Consider the following 21367-nt stretch of genomic DNA (forward strand, 5'->3'; position numbering starts at 1 on the left):
GGTAGTTTGTATGGCAATTGCTAAAGTGAGTATAGTCCCTTAAATCAGAGTTTGCCATTCGCCAGATATCATATAAATTGAATTTTTAAAGAATTCTATACAGAAGGGTTTTTGTTGATGGGGAACCTCTATTAACCTTTTTTTTCTGACCTGAAAAATTTCTGTCAGAATATGCATTTAGGACTAAATTGAAATCTCCCCCCAGGATTATTTGACCTTTTTAAAAAATTTCCAGTTCCGTCAATGTTTTTTTCCAAAAATTCTTCCTGTTGGTTGTTTGGCGCATAAAGATTACCTATAGTGAGCCATTGGTCTTGAAATGTGCCCCTGATAAACAAGTAACATCCATCAGGATCACTAGGGGTTTGTTCAGGTTTAAATTCTGATTTATCTGCAACCCATGTTGTTACCCCATGAGCCTTAGATGTTTCCTGAGAGGCAAACAACTGTCCCCCAGAGGAGGGGAGGGGAGACGTACTCATTGTACCCCCTCCTCCTCTGGTGAGTCTCCTGGACCAGAATCAAGTCCGGTCTCCCTTTTCCTTCCAAACCCGTCTCCTTTTGATGGGTGACACTAGTCCATTAACATTCCATGTGATTATTTTTAAATGATCCATACTTGCTCCAGGATGATTAGTACATTATAGGAGCGCATGGAAAACATTATATCTAACAAACCCCAAACTGCACCTCCCCCCCCTCCCCTCCCACCTACAACAAGAAAACTCCGTCTTACTGTTGGAACCATTGTGGTATCCACAGAGTAGTAAATTCTACTCTTTCAGTAGTATTGTTTTAGGGGATGACCAAAATCACTGCTCCCCCCCCCCCAGGAACATTCTATGATAGTAAAGTTACAAAGCAAGTCATAAAAACCAAGACAAAACAATCTCACGCAGAGCAGAAGCCATATTGTGGGATTCTCTGTCCATTTTTCTTCTGTACTGGATTTTTCTTTCCTTTAATTTTCTTCACTGTCTTCCCCCCTTGTTGTTGCCATTCAAAAGGGTATTTTTATGTCTCTTCATCAGTGCTTTCCTCCATTCCTTCTGTTGTCATGTCTTCAATCTGTACATCGATCTGTTTCAATAATTTTTTGGCTTCTACATACAACGCTGCTACCTTGGTTATTTCATTATGAGTGATGATTGGCCTAAAGGAGAATCCCCATTTGTATTTTATCCCCGCACTGCGAAGTGATGTGGTGTATGCTTTGAATTCACTAGGTCGCTGCCAGGTCCCAGGAGAAAGGTCTTGGAAGATAGCTATAAGAGAGTCCTCATGTTCTATTTTTTCCAGTTTTCTGAAACGTTGCATTAAACCATTTTCCACCAAGAATGTGTTAAAGCAGACAATCACATCTTTGGGGGGGGGGGGTCCCCATTTTTAGCTTTAGCTCTCAGGGCTCTGTGTATGTGTTCTATATTTTCTGCACTGATTCTGCAGTCAGGAATTCTTGAATCCATGTGAGGAAGGCTGCTTTTAGATCTGAGTCTCCAAAATTTTCAGGTAGGCCCCTGGGAAAGTCTCCGTTTCCCCGATCTTGACAGTTGGATTCTAAGGTCTGCTTGCACACGTTTCAGAGTCCTAATAGATGTTTTATTTTTCAAGCTTAATTCCATTGCTGTGTTAGCTGTAGTTTTAACATCATTCACAGTCTCAGTTAATTTAGCAATGTCTTCCCTCAGTGAGAGGAGTGCTCTTGCCCAGTCTTGGGCAAATTCCTTCCTGATTAGGGCTACTAGGCCTTGTGCATTTTCAAGGCCAGGGGTGCGGGTGGCACTAGGACTTGCTGATCAGAAGGTTGGCGGTTTGAATCCCCGTGACAGGGTGAGCTCCCGTTGCTCTGTCCCTGCTCCTGCCAACCTATTAGTTCGAAAGCACGTCAAAGTGCAAGTAGATAAATAGGTACCACTCCAGGCGGGAAGGTAAACGGCGTTTCCGTGCGTTGCTCTGGTTCGCCAGAAGGGCTTAGTCATGCTGGCCACATGACCTGTACGCCGGCTCCCTTAGCCAATAAAGCGAGATGAGTGCCGCAATCTCAGAGTCGGCCACGACTGGACCTAATGGTCAGGGGTCCCTTTACCTATTTTCAAGGCCTATCAGTTTCCCTGCTTCTGCTTTTTCATTTTTGGAAGCTTTGGCAGCCATTTTGGGGCCTGCTAGTGCTTGGCCTGTGCCTGAGGGAGATTCTTTCAAAGGTAGTGAAATCCACGGGTCTAAGGTCCCTTTTAGCAATCCAGACTTGCTAAAGCTCATAGCCTAACAGGGGGAATTATTTTTAAAATGCTTACTCATCATTGTCTCAGTTTGTGCTGGTTATTGTTCTCAGGAAGGAGCTCAGCGGCGATTCAAGGCACCATCTTGGTTGATGATGTCACCATCCCCCCCTGCCATTCTTGATAAGGTCAGCATGCAGGTTAGCAATCTTTGAAGGATCATTTTGTCAGTAGCTTCCATGTTTAGAGATTGATTTGGGGCCATGCCTTTTCCAAAATGCATGAGAGAGGATAAGAGAAGTAGGTAAGGTCATAATCCTTGCTCCTGGTCCCAGATGTGCTAGGCAGCCTTGCCTACTGGTACTTGTAACAAATTTGAAGGTTCAATGGGGGGTGGGAAGTGCAGGAAGTTGAGCACTGGACTCAACCTGTTGCTCTAGCATGTGCCTGTTATGATATAGAAGCAATGCGGCCGCGAGCTGGTAGCTTGAAAGCAAAACATAATGGGAATGTTGGGACTGTTCCGTGGGAAACAGAGGGACAGTCAATTCACAGTGCAGAGGGCACCGGAATTAGCTCAGAGTGTAATATGAGCTGTACAGGAAGTACAGGTGGAGTTTGTCTCTCGACTGCTGAAGCTTGAAGAGAGCAGTCATGATTTCTGTAACGCTGCAAAGACAGAAATAAAGGCATGTAAATACGTTTCTGTCTATCTCTTTCCCCTGCCTGGGGGGCAGGAAAGAGGGGGGGTGTTCTTCTCACTCTGAGAAGGATCGCCTATCGCGACCTCTGCCTGGATCCTGCTGGGGAATGCAGACAGGGAGGTCAACAGGAGATCAAGCCGGGTGCCTGGAGAGTGGCCAGTTTCTCCTGATAAAGGCTTGATTCCCAACATCTGGTAGCAGAGGATGGTTTTGATCCATGCAAGCAACAAGAGAGGTTGATGGATCGTACTTCATCCTCTGCAAAGAAGATAAAGAATGTGGTAGCCGGCGGATGGAAGCTACAAGGACGGCTGAGCACCGGAGGAGGTGTTTTTGCTGAGCAACGGATTCCCTCAAGGTATGGTGATTTTATGGCTGTGAGAGTGAACGCGAATTGAAGCATTCTTCGGTTCACTGAGTGTCTGCTTTTGGATGAAACCAGCACTGAAAGAGAGCCACATATTTCGCATACCTGAGTCTTGATAAGCCTGGAATGTCCAGTTGCTAAGCAACGAAACGTCAGTAAAGTGGAAAGTTACTGGCCAACAACGGAAGAGGGGCTGGGACTGTGAGAGGCTGGTAAACAGCGTTTGTTTTGTCTATTATCTCACTGCTCTTGGAGGGGCTTTCAAAACAGCCTGCGTTTAGCTGCCAAGTGAGGCAGTAAACAGCCAATAGACTCTTGGATTTTACAAGCTCACTGCTGAAAGCTGAGGCTTGAGATTGAGATGGCTTTGTTCTCTCAGAAGCTCCGAAAAGCTTGTGAAGCTGGAGTGAGAAGCAAGAACCGAAAGTGTACTACCCCAGAAGGGGGGAGCCAAGATGGTGCTGGCCAAATTCCTAAAAGCTAATTGAAAGCTGAGGAGAGCTTTGACCCCAAAAGGGGGAGTGAAGGAACTGTTGCTGTTCCTGTACTTGCTGCAATGGATGTTGCTGACAGGGGGAGAGAAGCTCGGAGTTGTAGCGCCCCCACTGCCATTGTAAGGAAAGAGCAAGCTGAAGCTCTGAACGTTGTTTGTTGTCGCAATTGTGGCCAACCTGGGCATCTTCAGCGGAACTGTAAGAGGCCACGTCAGCAGAAAGGAGCTAAGGGAAGCTCTGCAAAGCCTGAGGTGTCAGGCAAAAGTCGTACCAAGTCCCAAGTGGAACCAGCTATGGCTTTGATGTCACTAAAAGCCACACCAGAAGTGGAAAACACTTTTATTTTGGACACTGGAGCGACGCAACACATGACGTCGCGGCGAGATCTGTTTTCAACGTTTAAGAAGCAAAGCTTCACTGTGAAACAAGCCAACGGTCAGGAGCTGGAAGCGACCGGGTTTGGAACTGTGTATCTAGAGAGTCTGAACTTGACTATTAACAAGGTGTATTTGGTTCCTGATTTAAAGTTCAATCTGCTGAGTGTTTCGCAGATCACAAAGAAAGGACTGACTTTGTCCTATGATAGAGAAAGCTGCAAAATCTTCAAAGATGGAGAGCTGTATCTTTCTGCCAGAGAGAAAGATGGACTGTATTTGTTGACTTTTGATCAAAGTGATTGCATAAATTGTAATGCATCTGATTCTAACATGATTTCTCTCGCAGGTGTGTCGAAAAAAATCCAGAAGACGACAAAAGTAACCAAAGCTTTTCAGCGAGTGTATGCTGATGTGATTGGTCCTCTAGCACTGTCTAGAGGCAATGCAAGATATTATCTTGTGTGTGTGGATTATTTCTCTCATTATGTGTGGGTACATATATTGCAGAAACCACAAGAAGCCTTAGAAAGGTTTAAAGAGTTTTGTGACAAGGTTACGAATGTTCATAATGCTAACATTGATTGTCTTTTCACAGATGAAAAGCCAGTTTTTCTTTTGCAGGATTTTCAGGATTTCCTGGATAAGAAAGGGATAAGGCACAAGACTGCTGTTTCTGCAGAAGCATGGAACAGAAGTGTCTGTGTGCAAGTGAACAAAGAATTGCAAAATGGCATGAAAGCGCAATTGCAAAGTTCACATTTGCCACATGAGTATTGGGCGGAATCGTTAATGTGTTTTTGTTACAGTTGGATGACAAAGGTTTCAAAAGATTTGGGAAGTTCTCCTTTTGAGAAGCTGTTCCACAGAAAACCTTCTGTTGCCCATTTTAAGGTTTTTGGGTCTCATGTGAAGACTGAAGCTCCAGGTGGAGTAAAGAATGCTAGAGGCATTTTTGTGGGTTATGAAAAGGGTCTCTACAGAGTAATTTTGTCTGAATCTGGTCAGGTGGTTCTCACAAAATTTCTAGAGAGTGCTCCTGAACAGGAGAGAGTAATTGTTCACACATTTCCCACTGAGGACAATTCAGATGATGATGATGATTTTACTGATTACAGTAGTACTGAGAGTGACAGTGATAGCTCAAAGAGCTCACTGTCTCAATGACACAGTCATTGAGAGGAAATCTCACACAATGGATAGACCTTCACAGGTGAAGGATGTACCACTGTTTACTATTGGAACTGGTTCTCCAAAGAGTCCTGAGACTGAACCAGTGAGCAGAGAGGATCAGCACCTCATACGCAGGTCCGAGAGAGTTACAAAGGGTGTACCACCCAAGAGGTATTCAAAAGAGTTTGCTAACTCAGCTGTAGCATGTGTTACTATTGTTGACAACTCAAGACAGGTTAAAGGTGTGTCTAAGTCAGAGACAAAGACACAACAGGGAGTTGCTAAGCGTAACACTACATTCCCTAGCCAAGGAAATGCAGATGCACTCATTCCTTGGAAGTCAGACAACCAGAGAGGTACACTGGGGAAACCAGTGGCGGGTAGTTCCAAGGTTGGAACTGAAACAACAGGGGAGTGTTATATATATAACAACTATTTGTTTTCTTCTCTGGATCATGCTTTGCTCGCAGCGCACATTGATTCATATGGGGGAGTATGTTACGATATAGAAGCAATGCGGCCGCGAGCTGGTAGCTTGAAAGCAAAACATAATGGGAATGTTGGGACTGTTCCGTGGGAAACAGAGGGACAAGTCAATTCACAGTGCAGAGGGCACCGGAATTAGCTCAGAGTGTAATATGAGCTGTACAGGAAGTACAGGTGTAGTTTGTCTCTCGACTGCTGAAGCTTGAAGAGAGCAGTCATGATTTCTGTAACGCTGCAAAGACAGAAATAAAGGCATGTAAATACGTTTCTGTCTATCTCTTTCCCCTGACTGGGGGGGCAGGAAAGAGGGGTGTGTGTTCTTCTCACTCTGAGAAGGATCGCCTATCGCGACCTCTGCCTGGATCCTGCTGGGGAATGCAGACAGGGAGGTCAACAGGAGATCAAGCCGGGTGCCTGGAGAGTGGCCAGTTTCTCCTGATAAAGGCTTGATTCCCAACAGTGCCCCCTTCAGCAACTATTTAGTACAGGGGAGTACATTTTTTAAATACATATATACTGGTTTGAAAATTAATTCAGAACCAATTAATCTAGTAAATGAAATGAACAAATTAACAAACACTATTTCATTATGTAATAATAGATAAATCCATTAATACAGTACTCCTGAAAGTGACTTACAGGGATTCCTTGCTGCCCCTGGTCACCTTTGAGTCCAGGTCTTCCTGGTGTTCCTGGCCATCCTGGGCTTCCTTTTTCTCCTTTGACTCCTGCTAATCCTGGAGCACCTGGAGAGCCCTGTGGCCCAGGAAGTCCTAAAACAGGAATGGAAAAGTTACTTATGGGCAATATTGTTGTTAGAAGAAAGAAAATGAGCCTGGCCAAATAATGGCTGACTATGCCCAAGGTAAAACCAAAGAAGTGCCCGGGAGCAATAAAACACTTCAAAATCCAAAATGAATGCGACTTTCACAATTCCATTTCAATAATTTTGTGGAACCTGGAAACAACAGCATTTGGGATGTACATCTATCTATTAAAAAAAGATTTATTGATACATTTTGCTTTCCAAATAACAATAATGTACCTAATGAAACTCTTAAGCCATTTGACATTCTGTAATTAAAATAATAGAATCAGAGAACCAGAGAATTATAGAGTTGGACATCTAGTCTAACTCCCTGCAATGCAGGAATTACAGCTAAATCATTCATGCCAGATGACCAGCCAACCTCTGCTTAAAAACCTCCAAGGTAGGAAAGTTCACCACTTTCCCAAGGGAGTCCTTTCTGAGCATCAGAAGGTTCTTCTTGATGATCAGTCAGAATCTCCTTTCTGAAAACTTGAAGCCATTGATTCGAGTCCTACCATCCAGACCAGGAGAAAACAAGCTTGCTCCATTTTCCATGTAGCAGCCCTTCAGATATTTAAAGATGGCTATCATGCTCCCAGTCTCCTCTTTTCCAAGCTAAACAGACCCAACCCTCTCAATTGTTCCTTATAAGGCTTGGTTTCCAGACCCTTGGTCATTTTCGTTTCCCTCCTCTGCATGCGTTCCAACTTGTCAACAACCTTCTTAAATTGTGATGCCCAGAACTGGACACAGGACTCCAGGTGTGGTTTCACCAAGGCAGAATAGAGTGTGACTATTACTTCCCTTGATTGGAACACTATACTTCCGTTGATACAGCCTAGAATAGCATTAGCTTTTTTGTTGCTGCACCAGACTGTTTTACTTTTCACATGTACCACTAGTAAGCCAGCGGTCCCCCATCTTATATTTGGGCACCTGGTTCTTCCTGCCTAAGTACAGAACCTTCCCTCTGTCCCTATTGAAATTCATTTTGTTAACTTGGACCCAGTAATCCCATTGTTAAGGTCATTCTGAATTCTGATTCTGTCTTCTGCAGCATTAGTTGCAGTTTGGTGTCATCTGCAAATTTGATGAACATCCCCTCAATTCCTTCATCCAACGATGCATAACATCAGCATTTCTATCTTGGGAATAGACCAGCATGAAATTCTTTCACTCAATTTTTTTTGTTCTTGAATAAGTACTGTTGATCGATCATTGTACATTAATTGTTCATTAAGTTTGTAAAAACACGTAGAGGTACAATTGTACCTTGGAAGTTGAACAGAATCTGTTCCGGAAGTCTGTTCGACTGCCAAAACGTTCAAAAACCAAAGCACGGCTTCTGATTGGCTGCAGGAAGATCCTGCAGCCAATTGGAAATGTGGAAGCCCTGTTGGACATTCAGCTCCCAAAAATAGTTCACAAACCGGAACAGTCAACGTTTGCGATGTTTGGAAGCCAAACTGTTTGGGAACTAAGCTGTTTGACTTACAAGGTACAACTGTATGTTGTCTACAAATACTCTTACCTTGAAACCCAGGTCGACCTTGAGGCCCCCGGTCACCCTTAGGTCCCTCTCCAATTTTGCCTGGCAATCCAGGAACACCTGGTTGGCCTGAAGGACCCTGAGGGCCAGGAAATCCTGCTTCTCCCTTTGTACCAGGAATCCCTGGACTTCCTGGGGAGCCAGGGGAGCCCACATCTCCTTTTGCACCTAAGATTTAATATGACAATCATTTAGGAAACTCGTTATCTTAGACATATGAAGTGTAGAGACTAGTAAATGTCTGAAACTGAGTCATCTAAACTGTTGTTGGTCAGGACCAAGAAAAAAAGATGGAAGGCTTAATAGATGACATTTAACTGGAAACTTGTTTTGGGGATGGGGAAACAGTTTAACTTAGCGGTGTGTGTGTGTGTGTGTGTGTGTGTGTGTGTGTGTAACTGTGCTCTGATAACCATGGATGCTTTCGATGCATTAGCCATTCTGTGTTATCGCTCTACAGAGAAAGCTGCCTGTTATGTTGTTTGTAGCTCTGGAACAGACCTCTTCAACTTTATCAAAGTTTGTATAGATGTCACCTGAGGAGTCCCTCACACCCTGGGATTCTTGGTTGAGAAGTTGTTGTTGTTTTTATTATTATTATTATTATTATTATTATTATTATATCTTTTCTTGGTTTACAAAAGTATGTGCAATATCTCTCTCTCTTTTTTTTCTTCCAAGTAACATTTTTTACAGATCAGTTTCGTTTGTTGAGACATTAGGAAGAAGGGGGGGGGAGAGGTGGGGGGGAAGGTGAGTGGGGTTGGGATCGGGTGGCGATGTTTCTATTATACTTAATATATGTGGGGTTTTGTGTCAGCGTTGCTTGTGCAGGTTCTCTGCTATTCACTTGTGTTCCTTAGGTGGTGAGAGAGGTTGGAGTTGGCCTAGGGTGTGGTTGTTTGTTTGTGGTTAGCTGTGGTGATCTTTGTTTTCGTGTGTGAGTGGGGTGGGTGGGTGTTTTGGATCAGGTTAGCCATGTTGATTTGTATGCTGTTGGTGGATTTTTGTCATTGTCTTGTTGGGATGTGTATGTGATAAAGGGGAGCAATACCGGGGTAAAGGTGTCTTCTTCTGTTTGTCCCCGTGTCAGTTTCAGTTTATTGGTTAATTTTTCTAGTAAGGCTGTTTCCCAGGTTGAGAAGTTTGTTGAGGAGAGGGTGAACAGAACAAGCAGAACTGTCTTGGTTTTGTAACACTATGTCATGTATTTTTGTGTTTTTATGTTGTAAACCACCCTGCTAAGCTCCTGCCTCTATCTACCTGGCCCAGGGTGGGGCCTGACAGGTTTTATAAGGACTGCTGCTTTATATCCTTTTAAATTCTTTTTTATGTGTTTTAACTGTTTTTAACTGAGTCGTAAGGGTGGGATGTGCCTGGGAAGGGAGGAGCATGGGGAGGCCCAATTTCAGTGGTTCTGGGTAGGGGGAGGTATGGCTTGGGAGGAGGGACAGGGAGTTAGTGACTGTGCCAGTCCCTCCACCAACTCAGGGAATTGTGGTTGTCATATCAGACAGCCCTCGGGTCTGTGACTGCTGCTGTTGAATGTCAGTTCAGTCCAGAATAAAATCTCCCTCATCCATAATCTGATTATGATGAGGTGGCTGATCTGGCATGTATCACTGAAACCTGGGTGGGTGAACAGGGCGGAGTGGGTCTCACCCAGCTGTGCCCAATTGGGTACTCAGTGCTGCATCAGGCCAGACTCAAGCGTTGGGGATGGGGAGTTGCTGTGGTCTATAGAGATTCTCTCTCTATCTCCAGGCTCTCTGTCCAGTGGGGGGGGCGGGATCTAGTGTGTGTGTTCCAGGATTGGGGAATGGGGACTAGGATTCTGCTGGTTTACCGTCCACCTTGCTGCCTAGCAGTCTCCCTGCTTGAGTTGACAGAGCTAGTCTTGGAGGCGGTATTGAGGACTCCGAGACTGCTGGTTCTGGGAGACTTCAACATCCATGCCAAGGCAGCTGGCTCTGGGGTGGCTCAGGACCTCATGGCCACCATGACAACCATAGGGCTGTCCCAACATGTCACCGGCCCAACGCACATTGTTTTCTCGACTAGGCAGGAAGAGGGTGATTTGAAGGTGGGGGACATTGACATCAGTCTCTTGTCAATCACTTCCTGTTGAGATTTAGGGTATCAGTACCTTTTCCCCTTCGCAGGGGCAGGGGACCTATTAGGAAGGTCTGCCCTCGAAGGCTGATGGATCCAGTGGAATTCACAGTGGAATCCAGTGGAAGACACAATCGCCCCTGAGTGCCCTCTACCACTTCACAGAGCCTGATTGGCCCCCTGGCCTTCCCTGAGTTGCTGGAGGCCAGAGCTTAGGGCAAGGAAGCAAGCTGGGAGACAGTTGAATGCAAGTGGAGGAAAGATCTGAATGAATGAAACCGAACACTAGTTAGGGCTCATTATCGAGCCTACCTAGTGGCAGTGAAGTCAGCAAAGAAGGCATACTTTGCTGCCTCCATTGCATCCTCATTATGTCGTCCAGCAGAGCTTTTCTGGGTTGTACCGGCCTTTTACAGGCTGGCCCAAAGAAGGTGATAGAACCAATGATAGTTTGCTGTGTCTTGTTTGCAAAGCATTTTGAGGATAAAATCGCTTGCATTCACCAATATCTTGACTGCTGTTATAGCAGATGAATCTCATGGGGTGGCCAGAGCACAGTCTAGTCCTGTTGTGTTGGAGGAATTTCAATTGGTAAGGCTCGAGGATGTAGACAAGGTGCTTGGATCAGTCAGGGCAACCATTTGTGCCCAGATCCTCTTGCCCCTCTTGGTTGATAAAAACCAGCAGGGAGGGAACAGCTGGCTGGGTCAGGGAGGTCAATGCCTCTTTACAAGGGGGGAGGTCCCTGTCTGTTTGAAGGAGGCAGTGGTAAAACTCCTTCTTAAAATTTTCCCCTGGTTTCAGAAAACATAACTAACTACCGGCCAGTTGCTAATCTCCCTTTCCTGGGCAGGGTTCTGGAGCGAGTGGTTGCGGACCAGATTCAGGTGATTTGGGATGAAACTGATTTTTGGGATCCATTTCAATTGGGGTTTAGGTATGGTTTTGGCACAGAAACTGCTTTGGTCACCCTGTATGACCTCTGTTGAGAGAGAGACAAGGAAACAAGTCCCTGTTAATTCTTCTCGACATCTCAGCGGCTTTTGATACGATTGACCATGGTATCCTTCTGGAGTGACTCTCTGAACTAGGGGTGGGTGGCACCAGTTTGCGGTGGTTCCAGTCCTACTTGGATGGTCATTCCCAGAGGGTTGCAGCCCTGTGGAACCTTCAATGTGGGTTCCGCAGGGCTCAATCCTATCCCCCATGTGGCAAGGTAGCTCACTGGAGCAAGACGGTCTGAGCATATTACACCGATCCTGGTCCACTGCCTACCAATCAGTTTCTGGGCCCAATTCAATGTGCTGGCTTTGACCTATAAAGACTTAAACAACTTAGGACCACAATATCTCAAGGACCGCCTCTTTCCATATGAACCTACCTGGACCCTGAGATCATCTTCTGAGGCCCTCCTTCATGTACCTCCTTCTCAAGAGGTCCGGAGGGTGGCAAAATGAGAATGGGCCTTCTCTGCAGAATGGGCCCCATCTGTGGAATGCTCTCCCCAGGGAAAGCCTCACACTTTCATTATACAGCTTTAGGTGCCAGGCAAAAATGTGCCTTTTTAACCAGGCCTTTGTTTGAGATCCTATACCCTTTTAAAATGTGGCTCTTTTCTGGTTGTTGTGTGTTATTGGGTTGTTGTTTTTATTTTGATTATATATATTGTCAGGGGTTCAGGGACAGAGGCACAGGGTAGGCAGGAGATGGAGAGCGATGGGGATGAATCCCAGGACAGCGAGGAAGAGGATGACAATGACTCTAGAGATTCCATGAGTCTTTCCAGCGAATCAGAGGATTCCCAGAAGGGGGCGCCGGTGGTCAAGGCCAGGGGAGCCCCAGGGGGGACGTGTCAGGAGCAGGGGGCCAGCGGGGGATCCCAAAGTGGCAGCTGGGCGTCAGGACCAGCCTCCCCGCCAGAGTGCAGCGAAGGGGGTGGAGGTTCCAGTGTATCAGGGGAGGCGGCTCCGGCAGTAGAGAAAGGAGGGAGGTCGGAGCAAGCCACCCTCCCGGAAGGGGAGGGGAGTAGTGAAGGGAGTAGCGTAGCTGTCAAAAGGAAAGTTAGAGGTTGGGGGCGGGCGCCAAGTTCAAATGTAGAGGCGCGCGGAAGTACAGGGAGCGCGGAGGAGGGGCCAGGTCCCAAAGCCCGCAGGAGGGGGCAAGAGCAGTCTGATTCCGCGTCGGAGGAATCCAGGAGGGGCGAAACCCCAGTGGGCAGAAAGACCCTGCGGAAAAGGAAAGAGAGAAAGAGGTGGAGCAGCGCAAGCCTCTTAAACTGGTGCAGGGCGGGGACAGATTCAGAAGGGACTTCAGCGGTCTAAGCCTAGCAGACGTAGGGCTGCGCGCCTCGGATCTGAAGCAAACAATGAACTGCAATAAACACGTTTGTATATAAGAAAGGAAAGGCGTTGGTCTTTTGTGAGCTGAGACTTGAGGCAGCCCTGACAGTAAGTCCCTTCTCTCTGAAACTGCAAAAAAAATTTTTTGCAAAGCTCACGAAGTTTGGCAGACATGGCTACTGAGGAGCAGATAACGACCCTGCAAAACGCAGTCGCTGAACTCCCCGTTGCAGTACGGGTCTCTCAGAAGACAGTTGCCGAAGCAGAAGCGCGATGCCAGGATCTGCAAGCCAGGTGGGATCAGGCGTGCAAACAGGGGTTCCCGGGGTCCAGATCAGAGGGAATCGCTCTGGGAAGACGGGGGGCAATTTAGTAGCCCACTTCGATGGGAACCTGAAGCATTATCCCAACTTCAGAGCAGACGTCCTATACGCGCTGCATTTGCTTCGAAAAGACTTCAAAGATGAGGAGGAGAAAGTAGGCTTTATTGTGTCCCACTTGCATGGGGAAGCTAGAACCTGGTTACGCAATTTGTGGCGCGAAGATGGTCTTGCCCGCAGGGACTCTGACGAATTTATCAAAGCCATGGACGCTTGCTTCCAATCTACCGTTGACGTTGATGTGGCGCGCCAGGAGATGCATGGATTGCGGCAGGGCAAGGCTACAGTGCGTCAGTACCATTCTCGCTTTTTTGCATTGCTGAATGTGCTGGGCTGGGAAAAAGACTCCCTGGCAGTGAGAGACTTGTTTTGGGAGGGGCTTCATGGCTCAGTAAAAGATGAGCTGGCTAGGGGAGACAGACCTCAAACCCTAGCAGACGTCGTCCAGAGGGCACTCACGATAGGGGTGCGTCATGAAGAACGCCCTTGGCACAGTGAGGAGGGGCGTCACGTCCGCCCACCAGCTAGAGCGCCTCCTTTTCTTCTTCCCAGGGACCTGGGACGTACAAATCCCTCGCCTATGCTGAAGGGAGGGGAGGAGCCAATGGAGCTGGGTCGTGCAAAGGCTCAGTCAGCTGCCGGAGCCTCAGCGTCCGGAGCAGTCAAGGCGAAGCCTCCTAGAGGGACCAGGAAGTGTTACATCTGTGACAGCCCACAGCACATGGCTAAAGAGTGTCCCCAGAGGCTCCAGAAGCACACTGCAGCCTTAGCAACAGTAAGAGGGGAAGAGTTCCAAGGAGAACAGTTTCAGGGAAACGAGAATGCCTGGATGGAAGCAGAGATGCTGGGGCTCCGCCAGGCAAGTCAGTGAAGCAGTCCCCAGCGCTTTTGCAGCCTACAGACCCCTTACCACCCAAGCCAGTGGTGCAGCTCACTGCTACTCTCCAGCTACCTAATGGACTCACCCTGGAAGTCCCCATTACGATTGACTCAGGGAGCAACGCAGACTTCGTGGGGATGCAGTTCATCAAGCAGCATCGCATAGCGCTACTACCAGCCACGCTGCCTCTGAACGTTGTCACGGTAGATGGCAGAAAGTTGCTGGGTGGGCAAGTGGTACAACAGACGCCACCCATGCTGCTGAAAATTGGGAATCATCGCGAGGTCATCAGTTTCAATGTCACCCAACTGTCAGACACGCCTATAGTGTTAGGCATGAGTTGGCTGGATAGACACAGCCCATCATTAGCGTGGTACCAGCGGCAGCTCACCTTTGGCTCGTCCTACTGCGCACAACATTGCATCCAGACAGGCCAGGAGGAGGAGGGCCAGGAGGAAGGGCAGCAGTTGCATCTAGGCATGGTGCAGGCAGTGCCCCACAAGTACAAGGGGTTTTTGGAGGTCTTCTGTGAAAAGGAAGCTGACCAATTACCACCCCACCGGCCCTACGACTGTGCAATTGACCTCTTACCAGGGGCGACGCTGCCGACTGCGAAGCTGTATTCCATGTCTGAAGATGAAATGCAGGAACTCCGGGAGTTCATAGATCACAATTTGAAGCGGGGATTCATCCGAGAATCCAAGGCCGTGGGGGGCAGTCCTGTGTTTTTCGTGAAGAAGAAGGACACGCCCCAAAAAAGGCTCATTGTGGACTATAGGGCCATCAACTCGATGACAAAGCCCAAGGCCTTCCCCATGCCCAAGATTGACGACCTGCTCGCGACGGTGAGGAAGGGGAGGATCTTCACCAAGTTGGATCTACGCGGAGCATACAATCTAATACGCATGAGGGAAGGTGACGAGTGGAAGACGGCCATGTTCACGCCGCTGGGCACCTATGAATACAGAGTTATGCCGTTTGGTCTCCAAAATGGCTCCCACTGTTTCCAAGCATTCATGCACCACGTGCAAGCAGGACTCCTCTACAAGAAGTGTGTATGCTTCCTCGACGACATTCTGATCTTCTCAGAATCGCAGGAGACTCACGAGAGAGACGTAAAGGAGGTCCTGCAGAGGCTACGGGAGCACAGGCTCTACGCCAAACTGGAGAAGTGCCAGTTCGACGTGACGGAGGTGGATTTCCTGGGCTACCGGCTGTCCGACAAGGGACTAGCCATGGACAGCGCCAAAGTCCGCGCGGTGTTGGACTGGAATAGTCCGCGCAATCGGAAGGAGGTCCAGAGGTTCGTCGGTTTCGCCAACTTTTACCGCAAGTTCATCAGGGGTTTCGCGAAAGAGACGGCAGCTATCACGGACACCCTCAGTTCCAAGAAGAAAAAGTTCACCTGGACGGACCAGGCGGAGCAGTCCTTCAGGAGACTTAAGAGTCTCTTCGCGTCCGAAGACCAGCTGCTACACGTGAATCCCGGCAGGCCCATGCGGGTTGAGACTGACGCATCTGACAGAGCAGTGGGGGCCGTCCTCTTGCAGGAAGATCCGCAAGGGAACTGGAGGCCCTGCGCTTTCTATTCCCGGAAGCTCAGCAAGTCGGAACAGAACTACACCATCTGGGACAGGGAGTTGTTGGCCATCCACGCGGCTTTCAAGGCGTGGCGGCACTTCCTTATCGGAGCCAAGCACACCGTGCAGGTCCGCACGGACCACAAGAACCTAGAGTATTGGCGCACGGCGAAGCTCCAGAGCCAGAGGCACATGAGATGGGCGGAGTTCTTTGCGGATTTCGATTTCCGGATAGAGTATATCCCGGGAGACAACAACGTCATAGCGGATGCGCTCTCCAGGAAACCGCAGTATCTCGAGGAAGCGGCACCAGTGGCAGCCAGGCACATTTTCGCACCGCAAGCGTGGGCGTGCGCTTCCGCCGCCGTGGACCTGGACGCGGTACGACGCGCGCTGCAGACGGATCCGTTCGCACAATCCAAGATGGAGGAGGTGCGAAGAGGGACAGCAAAGGACGGCGAATTCCAGATACGCGACGGTCTGCTGACCCACAAAGGTGCTCTCTACGTGCCCGGAGACGATCTCCGTGCGAAGGTTTTACAGCAGTTACACGACGCACCCAGCGCGGGTCACTTCGGCAAAGAAAAGACGGCGGACTTAGTAGCCAGAGACTTTTGGTGGCCCCAGATGCGGGGAGAGGTCGCGGATTACGTCGCCAGGTGTGACATTTGTCAGAGGTCCAAGCCAGTGCACAAGAAGCCAGCGGGATTGCTGGAACCGCTGGAGACGCCACTACAGCCGTGGGAACGGGTGGCGCTGGACTTTGTTACTGATCTGCCCAGTTCACGGGGCAAGACGGCGGTGCTTGTGGTTGTAGACCTGTTCACCAAGATGGCGCACTTCATTCCTTGCGCGAAGGTGGCAACAGCGGAACAGACCGCCAAGCTGTTCATAGACCACGTGTTCCGGGTGCACGGCTTACCGCGGTCCATCCTGTCCGACCGGGGTCGCCAATTCATTTCCAGTTTCTGGCAGAAGCTCCTGGGCATCCTGGATGTCAAGATCAACTTAGCGTCGGCGAGACACCCGCAAACCAACGGCCAAGCGGAGAGGGTCAATGCCATCATGCAGCAGTACCTGCGATGTTACGCCAATCAAAAGCCTGCAACTTGGGTGGACTACTTGCCGATGGCCGAGTTTGCCTACAACAACACGAAGCACGCGTCAACGGGGGTGACACCGTTCTTCGCCAACAATGGGCGACATCCCAGAACCTTCCCGGCGTTGGAGACAACGACGCAGGGAGAGTCGCAGGGAGCTGAGCATTTAGCAGCAGAATTGCAGGAGGTCCACGAGGAGCTACGACGGCACTTGGAACTAGCTAAACACGCCTACAAAGTGCAGGCAGACAGGCACAGGAGGGCAGGAGAAGACATCCAGGTGGGGGACTGGGTATGGTTAGCAGCCCAGGCGGTGCCGGCCAAGTCGTTAGCTAAGAAGAAGCTAGGACACAAACAGCTAGGGCCATACCAAGTTGAGGGCAGGATCAATCCCGTAGCTTTTCGGTTGACCCTCCCAGAAGGTTCCCGAATGCACCCGGTCTTTCATAGGTCGGTGCTTACACCCTACAAGGCCCCACACAGATTTCAGGAGCCAGGGACGGCACCAGACCCACGTAGAGAATCACCGGGGGGGGGGGAGTCACCGAGGACCCCGACACTCAACGAGGTCACGGAAATTCTGGACTCGAGATGGGGGGAGGAGGGAGTGGAATACCTCCTCGCCAGGGAAGGTACCCCGGCCAGCGCCAACAGTTGGGTGCCAGATTATGCTCTGGAGGAACCTCTTCTTAAAGACGAGTTCCATGCACTCTTCCCACACAGGCCCATGCCAGAGGAGTATTTTGACGACTGGCTTTTTACGCCCACACTTTCAGGCAGCACCTTCCGGGGGTTCTCCTCCGCAGAGGAGATCACGCCGGAATCGAGCCCTCCAAGGGGATCGTGCTCGGGGGTGGACACGGACCGCTCTTATTGGTGGGACGATCAACCAGAAGTGGGGTGGCGAAGGGGGCCTTGGCAAGCAGCATCGCCTGAAGTAACAGGGGGAGGGAAGGGTTTGGATGTGTTGGGGGAGGACCCAGGTTTCGAGCACGCATACACTGAACTGGAAGCAGAGGAGATCGACGTCGATGAACTGTATCCAGCGTCTACCCCCGCTACAACGGAGCTCCCGGAACCTGCGCCCGAGCAGCGGGAGGGGGGAAGGGGGGGCTTCGAGGGGGGGATGGATGTCAGGGGTTCAGGGACAGAGGCACAGGGTAGGCAGGAGATGGAGAGCGATGGGGATGAATCCCAGGACAGCGAGGAAGAGGATGACAATGACTCTAGAGATTCCATGAGTCTTTCCAGCGAATCAGAGGATTCCCAGAAGGGGGCGCCGGTGGTCAAGGCCAGGGGAGCCCCAGGGGGGACTTGTCAGGAGCAGGGGGCCAGCGGGGGATCCCAAAGTGGCAGCTGGGCGTCAGGACCAGCCTCCCCGCCAGAGTGCAGCGAAGGGGGTGGAGGTTCCAGTGTATCAGGGGAGGCGGCTCCGGCAGTAGAGAAAGGAGGGAGGTCGGAGCAAGCCACCCTCCCGGAAGGGGAGGGGAGTAGTGAAGGGAGTAGCGTAGCTGTCAAAAGGAAAGTTAGAGGTTGGGGGCGCGCGCCAAGTTCAAATGTAGAGGCGCGCGGAAGTACAGGGAGCCCGGAGGAGGGGCCAGGTCCCAAAGCCCGCAGGAGGGGGCAAGAGCAGTCTGATTCCGCGTCGGAGGAATCCAGGAGGGGCGAAACCCCAGTGGGCAGAAAGACCCTGCGGAAAAGGAAAGAGAGAAAGAGGTGGAGCAGCGCAAGCCTCTTAAACTGGTGCAGGGCGGGGACAGATTCAGAAGGGACTTCAGCGGTCTAAGCCTAGCAGACATAGGGCTGCGCGCCTCGGATCTGAAGCAAACAATGAACTGCAATAAACACGTTTGTATATAAGAAAGGAAAGGCGTTGGTCTTTTGTGAGCTGAGACTTGAGGCAGCCCTGACATATATGTACTGTAGTTTTTATGTTGATCTTTTCTGTGAACTGCCCTGAGACCTCCGGGTATAGGGCGGTATATAAATTCAATAAATAATAATAGTCATAAACCACGCTGTGATCTTCGGATGAAAGGCAGTGTAATAATAATAATAATAATAATTGTCAGGGGTTCAGGAGCAGAGGCAAGGGCAAGGGAGGAAACAGAGAGCGAGGGGGAGGAGGCAGAAGAAAAGATGAGTGATGACGACGACCCGAGATCTCCGAGTCTTTCCAGTGAATCAGAAGATTCACAGAAAGGAGCACCAGTGGCCAGGGCAAGGGGGGAGCCTAGGGGGACACCCCAGGAAGATAGAGCCAGAGGGGACTCAGAGGGGAGCAGTTGGAAATCGGGACCAGCGTCACCGCCAGAGAGCAGGGAAGAGGAAGGGCGCCAGGGATCAAGCGCTGGCAGCTCACAACAGGGGGGAGGGCACGAGTCAGGAGTGGCCACACCTCCATCGGGGAGCGAAGAAACGGTCAGACGGAAGGTGGAAGGTTGGGCGCGCGCGCCAAGTTCAAATGCACAGGAAGGTGGCGCAGTAGGCAGCCCGGAAAGGGAGCCAGGTCCTAAAGCCCGCCGAAAGGAGGGAGAAGAGTCAGGGGGGTCAGCGTCAGAGGAATCCCGGAAGGAAGAGACCCCGGGGGGGAGAGGGACCCAGAGAAGAACAGTCAGGCGGAAAAGGTGGAGCAAGGCTAGGATATTAAGTTGGTGTACAAGGGGCGGAGACTCAGATGGAGCTTCGCCGATCTAACCATTAGACGTAGGGTTGCACGCAGCAGCTTGAGAATGGAAACTGTAACTCAATAAAGACTTTTATTTAATGATCGCTGGCTAGCGTGATCCTCTGTGAGCTAGGATCGGGAAGCAACTCTGACAGTAAGCTCCATCCCTTAAATTGTGGGCATCTACAGCCTCGCGGAGAGGAGAGAAAGCGGGTGCCTACTAGCGAGCTCACGAACGGCAGACAACATGACGGCCGAACAGCAGATAGTGGAACTCAGAGAAGCAGTGTCGCGCCTGAATGCCGAGGCTCTTGCATCCAGGAAGAGAGAGGAGGACGCAGCTGCCGCCTACAGGGATCTCCAGGTCAGGTTGGAAGTGCTTACGAAGCAAGGGCAACTGACACCCAAACCGGAGGGGATTGGGTTGGGGAGACGAACAGGCGGTTTGGTCTCTCACTTCGATGGGAATTTGCAACAGTACCCCAACTTTAGAGCAGATGTAATGTGTGCACTGCAACTGCTGAACAAAGACTTTAGAGATGAGCAAGAGAAGGTGGGATTCATCATGTCCCATTTGCATGGAGATGCTAAAGCATGGCTGCGCAATTTGTGGAGAGATAAGGATCCGGCGCTCCAAAATGCGGATGCCTTTATTAAAGCGATGGATGGGTGCTTTTTGTCAAGCATTGACGTGGATCTTGCTCGGCAGCAGATACATGGACTGAAGCAAGGGAGGGCCAGCGTAAGGCAGTACCATGCCCGCTTTTTCGCTTTGGTCAGTGCTCTGGAATGGGACAGAGATTCGGCTCCTGTAAGAGACCTGTTTTGGGAGGGATTGCACGGCTCGGTTAAAGATGAAATTGCGAGGGGGGAGAGACCCCGGACCACGCAGGAGATCGTTCAGAGGGCGCTGGCGGTGGGGGTGCGGCTGGAAGGACGTCCGTGGAGCAGGGACGAAGGGCGTGGAGGGCGCGAACCAGCCAGGGGCTCCTCCTTCCTTCCCAGAGAAGCAGCGCGTGCGCAATCCACGCCTCCGCCAGGAGGAGGAGCGGAACCTATGGAGGTTGGAGGTGCAAGGGCTCAGTCAGCAGCCAGAGCCCTAGCACCGGCAGCAGTGAAAGCGAAGCCTCCTAGAGGGAACAGGAAGTGTTACATCTGCGATGATCCACAGCATATGGCGAAAGAGTGTCCCCAGAGGCTCCACAAGCACACTGCAGCCTCAGCAATGGTAACTGCAGCAACGCAGCAAGGACAACCACAGCAGGGAAACGACGGAGTCTGGTTGGAGGAAGAGGCACTGGGGCCCAGCCAGACGTGTCAGTGAAGCAGTCCCCAGAGATTTTACAGCCCATGGACCCCCTCCCGCCCAAACCGGTAGTGAGGCTCACCGCGTCGCTCCAGCTGCCCAATGGAATCACCATGGACGTGCCAATCACCATTGACTCCGGAAGCAATGCGGACTTTATAGGGCAGGACTTTGTCGATCGGCACGCTATACAGTTGCTGCCTGCCACGCTGCCCCTGCAGGTTGTCACGGTGGATGGCAGGGAGCTGCTAGGGGGGCAAGTGGTGAAGCAGACGCCACCAATGGTGATGCGACTTGGGAATCACAGGGAAATCATCAGCTTCAATGTCACTCAACTATCGGACACGCCCATTGTATTGGGCATGAGTTGGCTGGACAAGCACAGCCCGACGCTGGCTTGGTACCAGAGGCAGCTGACCTTCGGCTCTTCCTTTTGCGCTGAACACTGCATCATGCCCAGGCAGGAAGGAGGGGAAGAGGAGTCACAGCTGCAGCTAGGCACGCTGCAAGCGGTTCCCCACAAGTACGCAGAATTTTTGGAGGTTTTCTGCGAGAAGGAGGCAGACAGGCTACCCCCCCACAGACCATATGACTGCAAAATTGACCTGCTGCCGGGGGCGGCGCTGCCCAAAGGGAAGCTGTATTCCATGTCTGAGGACGAACTGCAGGAACTCAAAGAGTTCATAGATCATAATTTGGAGCGCGGTTTCATCCGAGAGTCCAAGGCAGCGGGGGGCAGTCCGGTATTCTTTGTTAAGAAGCGGGACACGCCCCAAAAAAGACTTGTAGTGGACTTTCGCATCTTGAACAGTGTGACCAAGCCAT

The 21367-nt window shown here is 50.3% G+C and overlaps 1 protein-coding gene across 3 annotated transcripts in view; it reads right to left on the reverse strand.

Annotated features, from left to right (window-relative positions):
* Positions 1 to 21367, reverse strand: part of COL4A1 (collagen type IV alpha 1 chain) — a 196796-nt gene that overhangs the window by 22969 nt on the left and 152460 nt on the right. For all 3 annotated transcript variants that reach the window (XM_080997345.1, XM_080997347.1, XM_080997346.1), the window contains exons 42-43: positions 8160 to 8345; positions 6457 to 6590 (exon numbers count right to left, since the gene is read on the reverse strand). In XM_080997345.1, coding sequence (XP_080853471.1) covers positions 6457 to 6590; positions 8160 to 8345 — 320 coding nt within the window. The remainder of the gene's footprint in view (positions 1 to 6456; positions 6591 to 8159; positions 8346 to 21367) is intronic.

Source organism: Podarcis pityusensis (genome assembly GCF_964106645.2).
Source record: "Podarcis pityusensis genome assembly, chromosome: 3".
NCBI lineage: Eukaryota > Metazoa > Chordata > Lepidosauria > Squamata > Lacertidae > Podarcis > Podarcis pityusensis.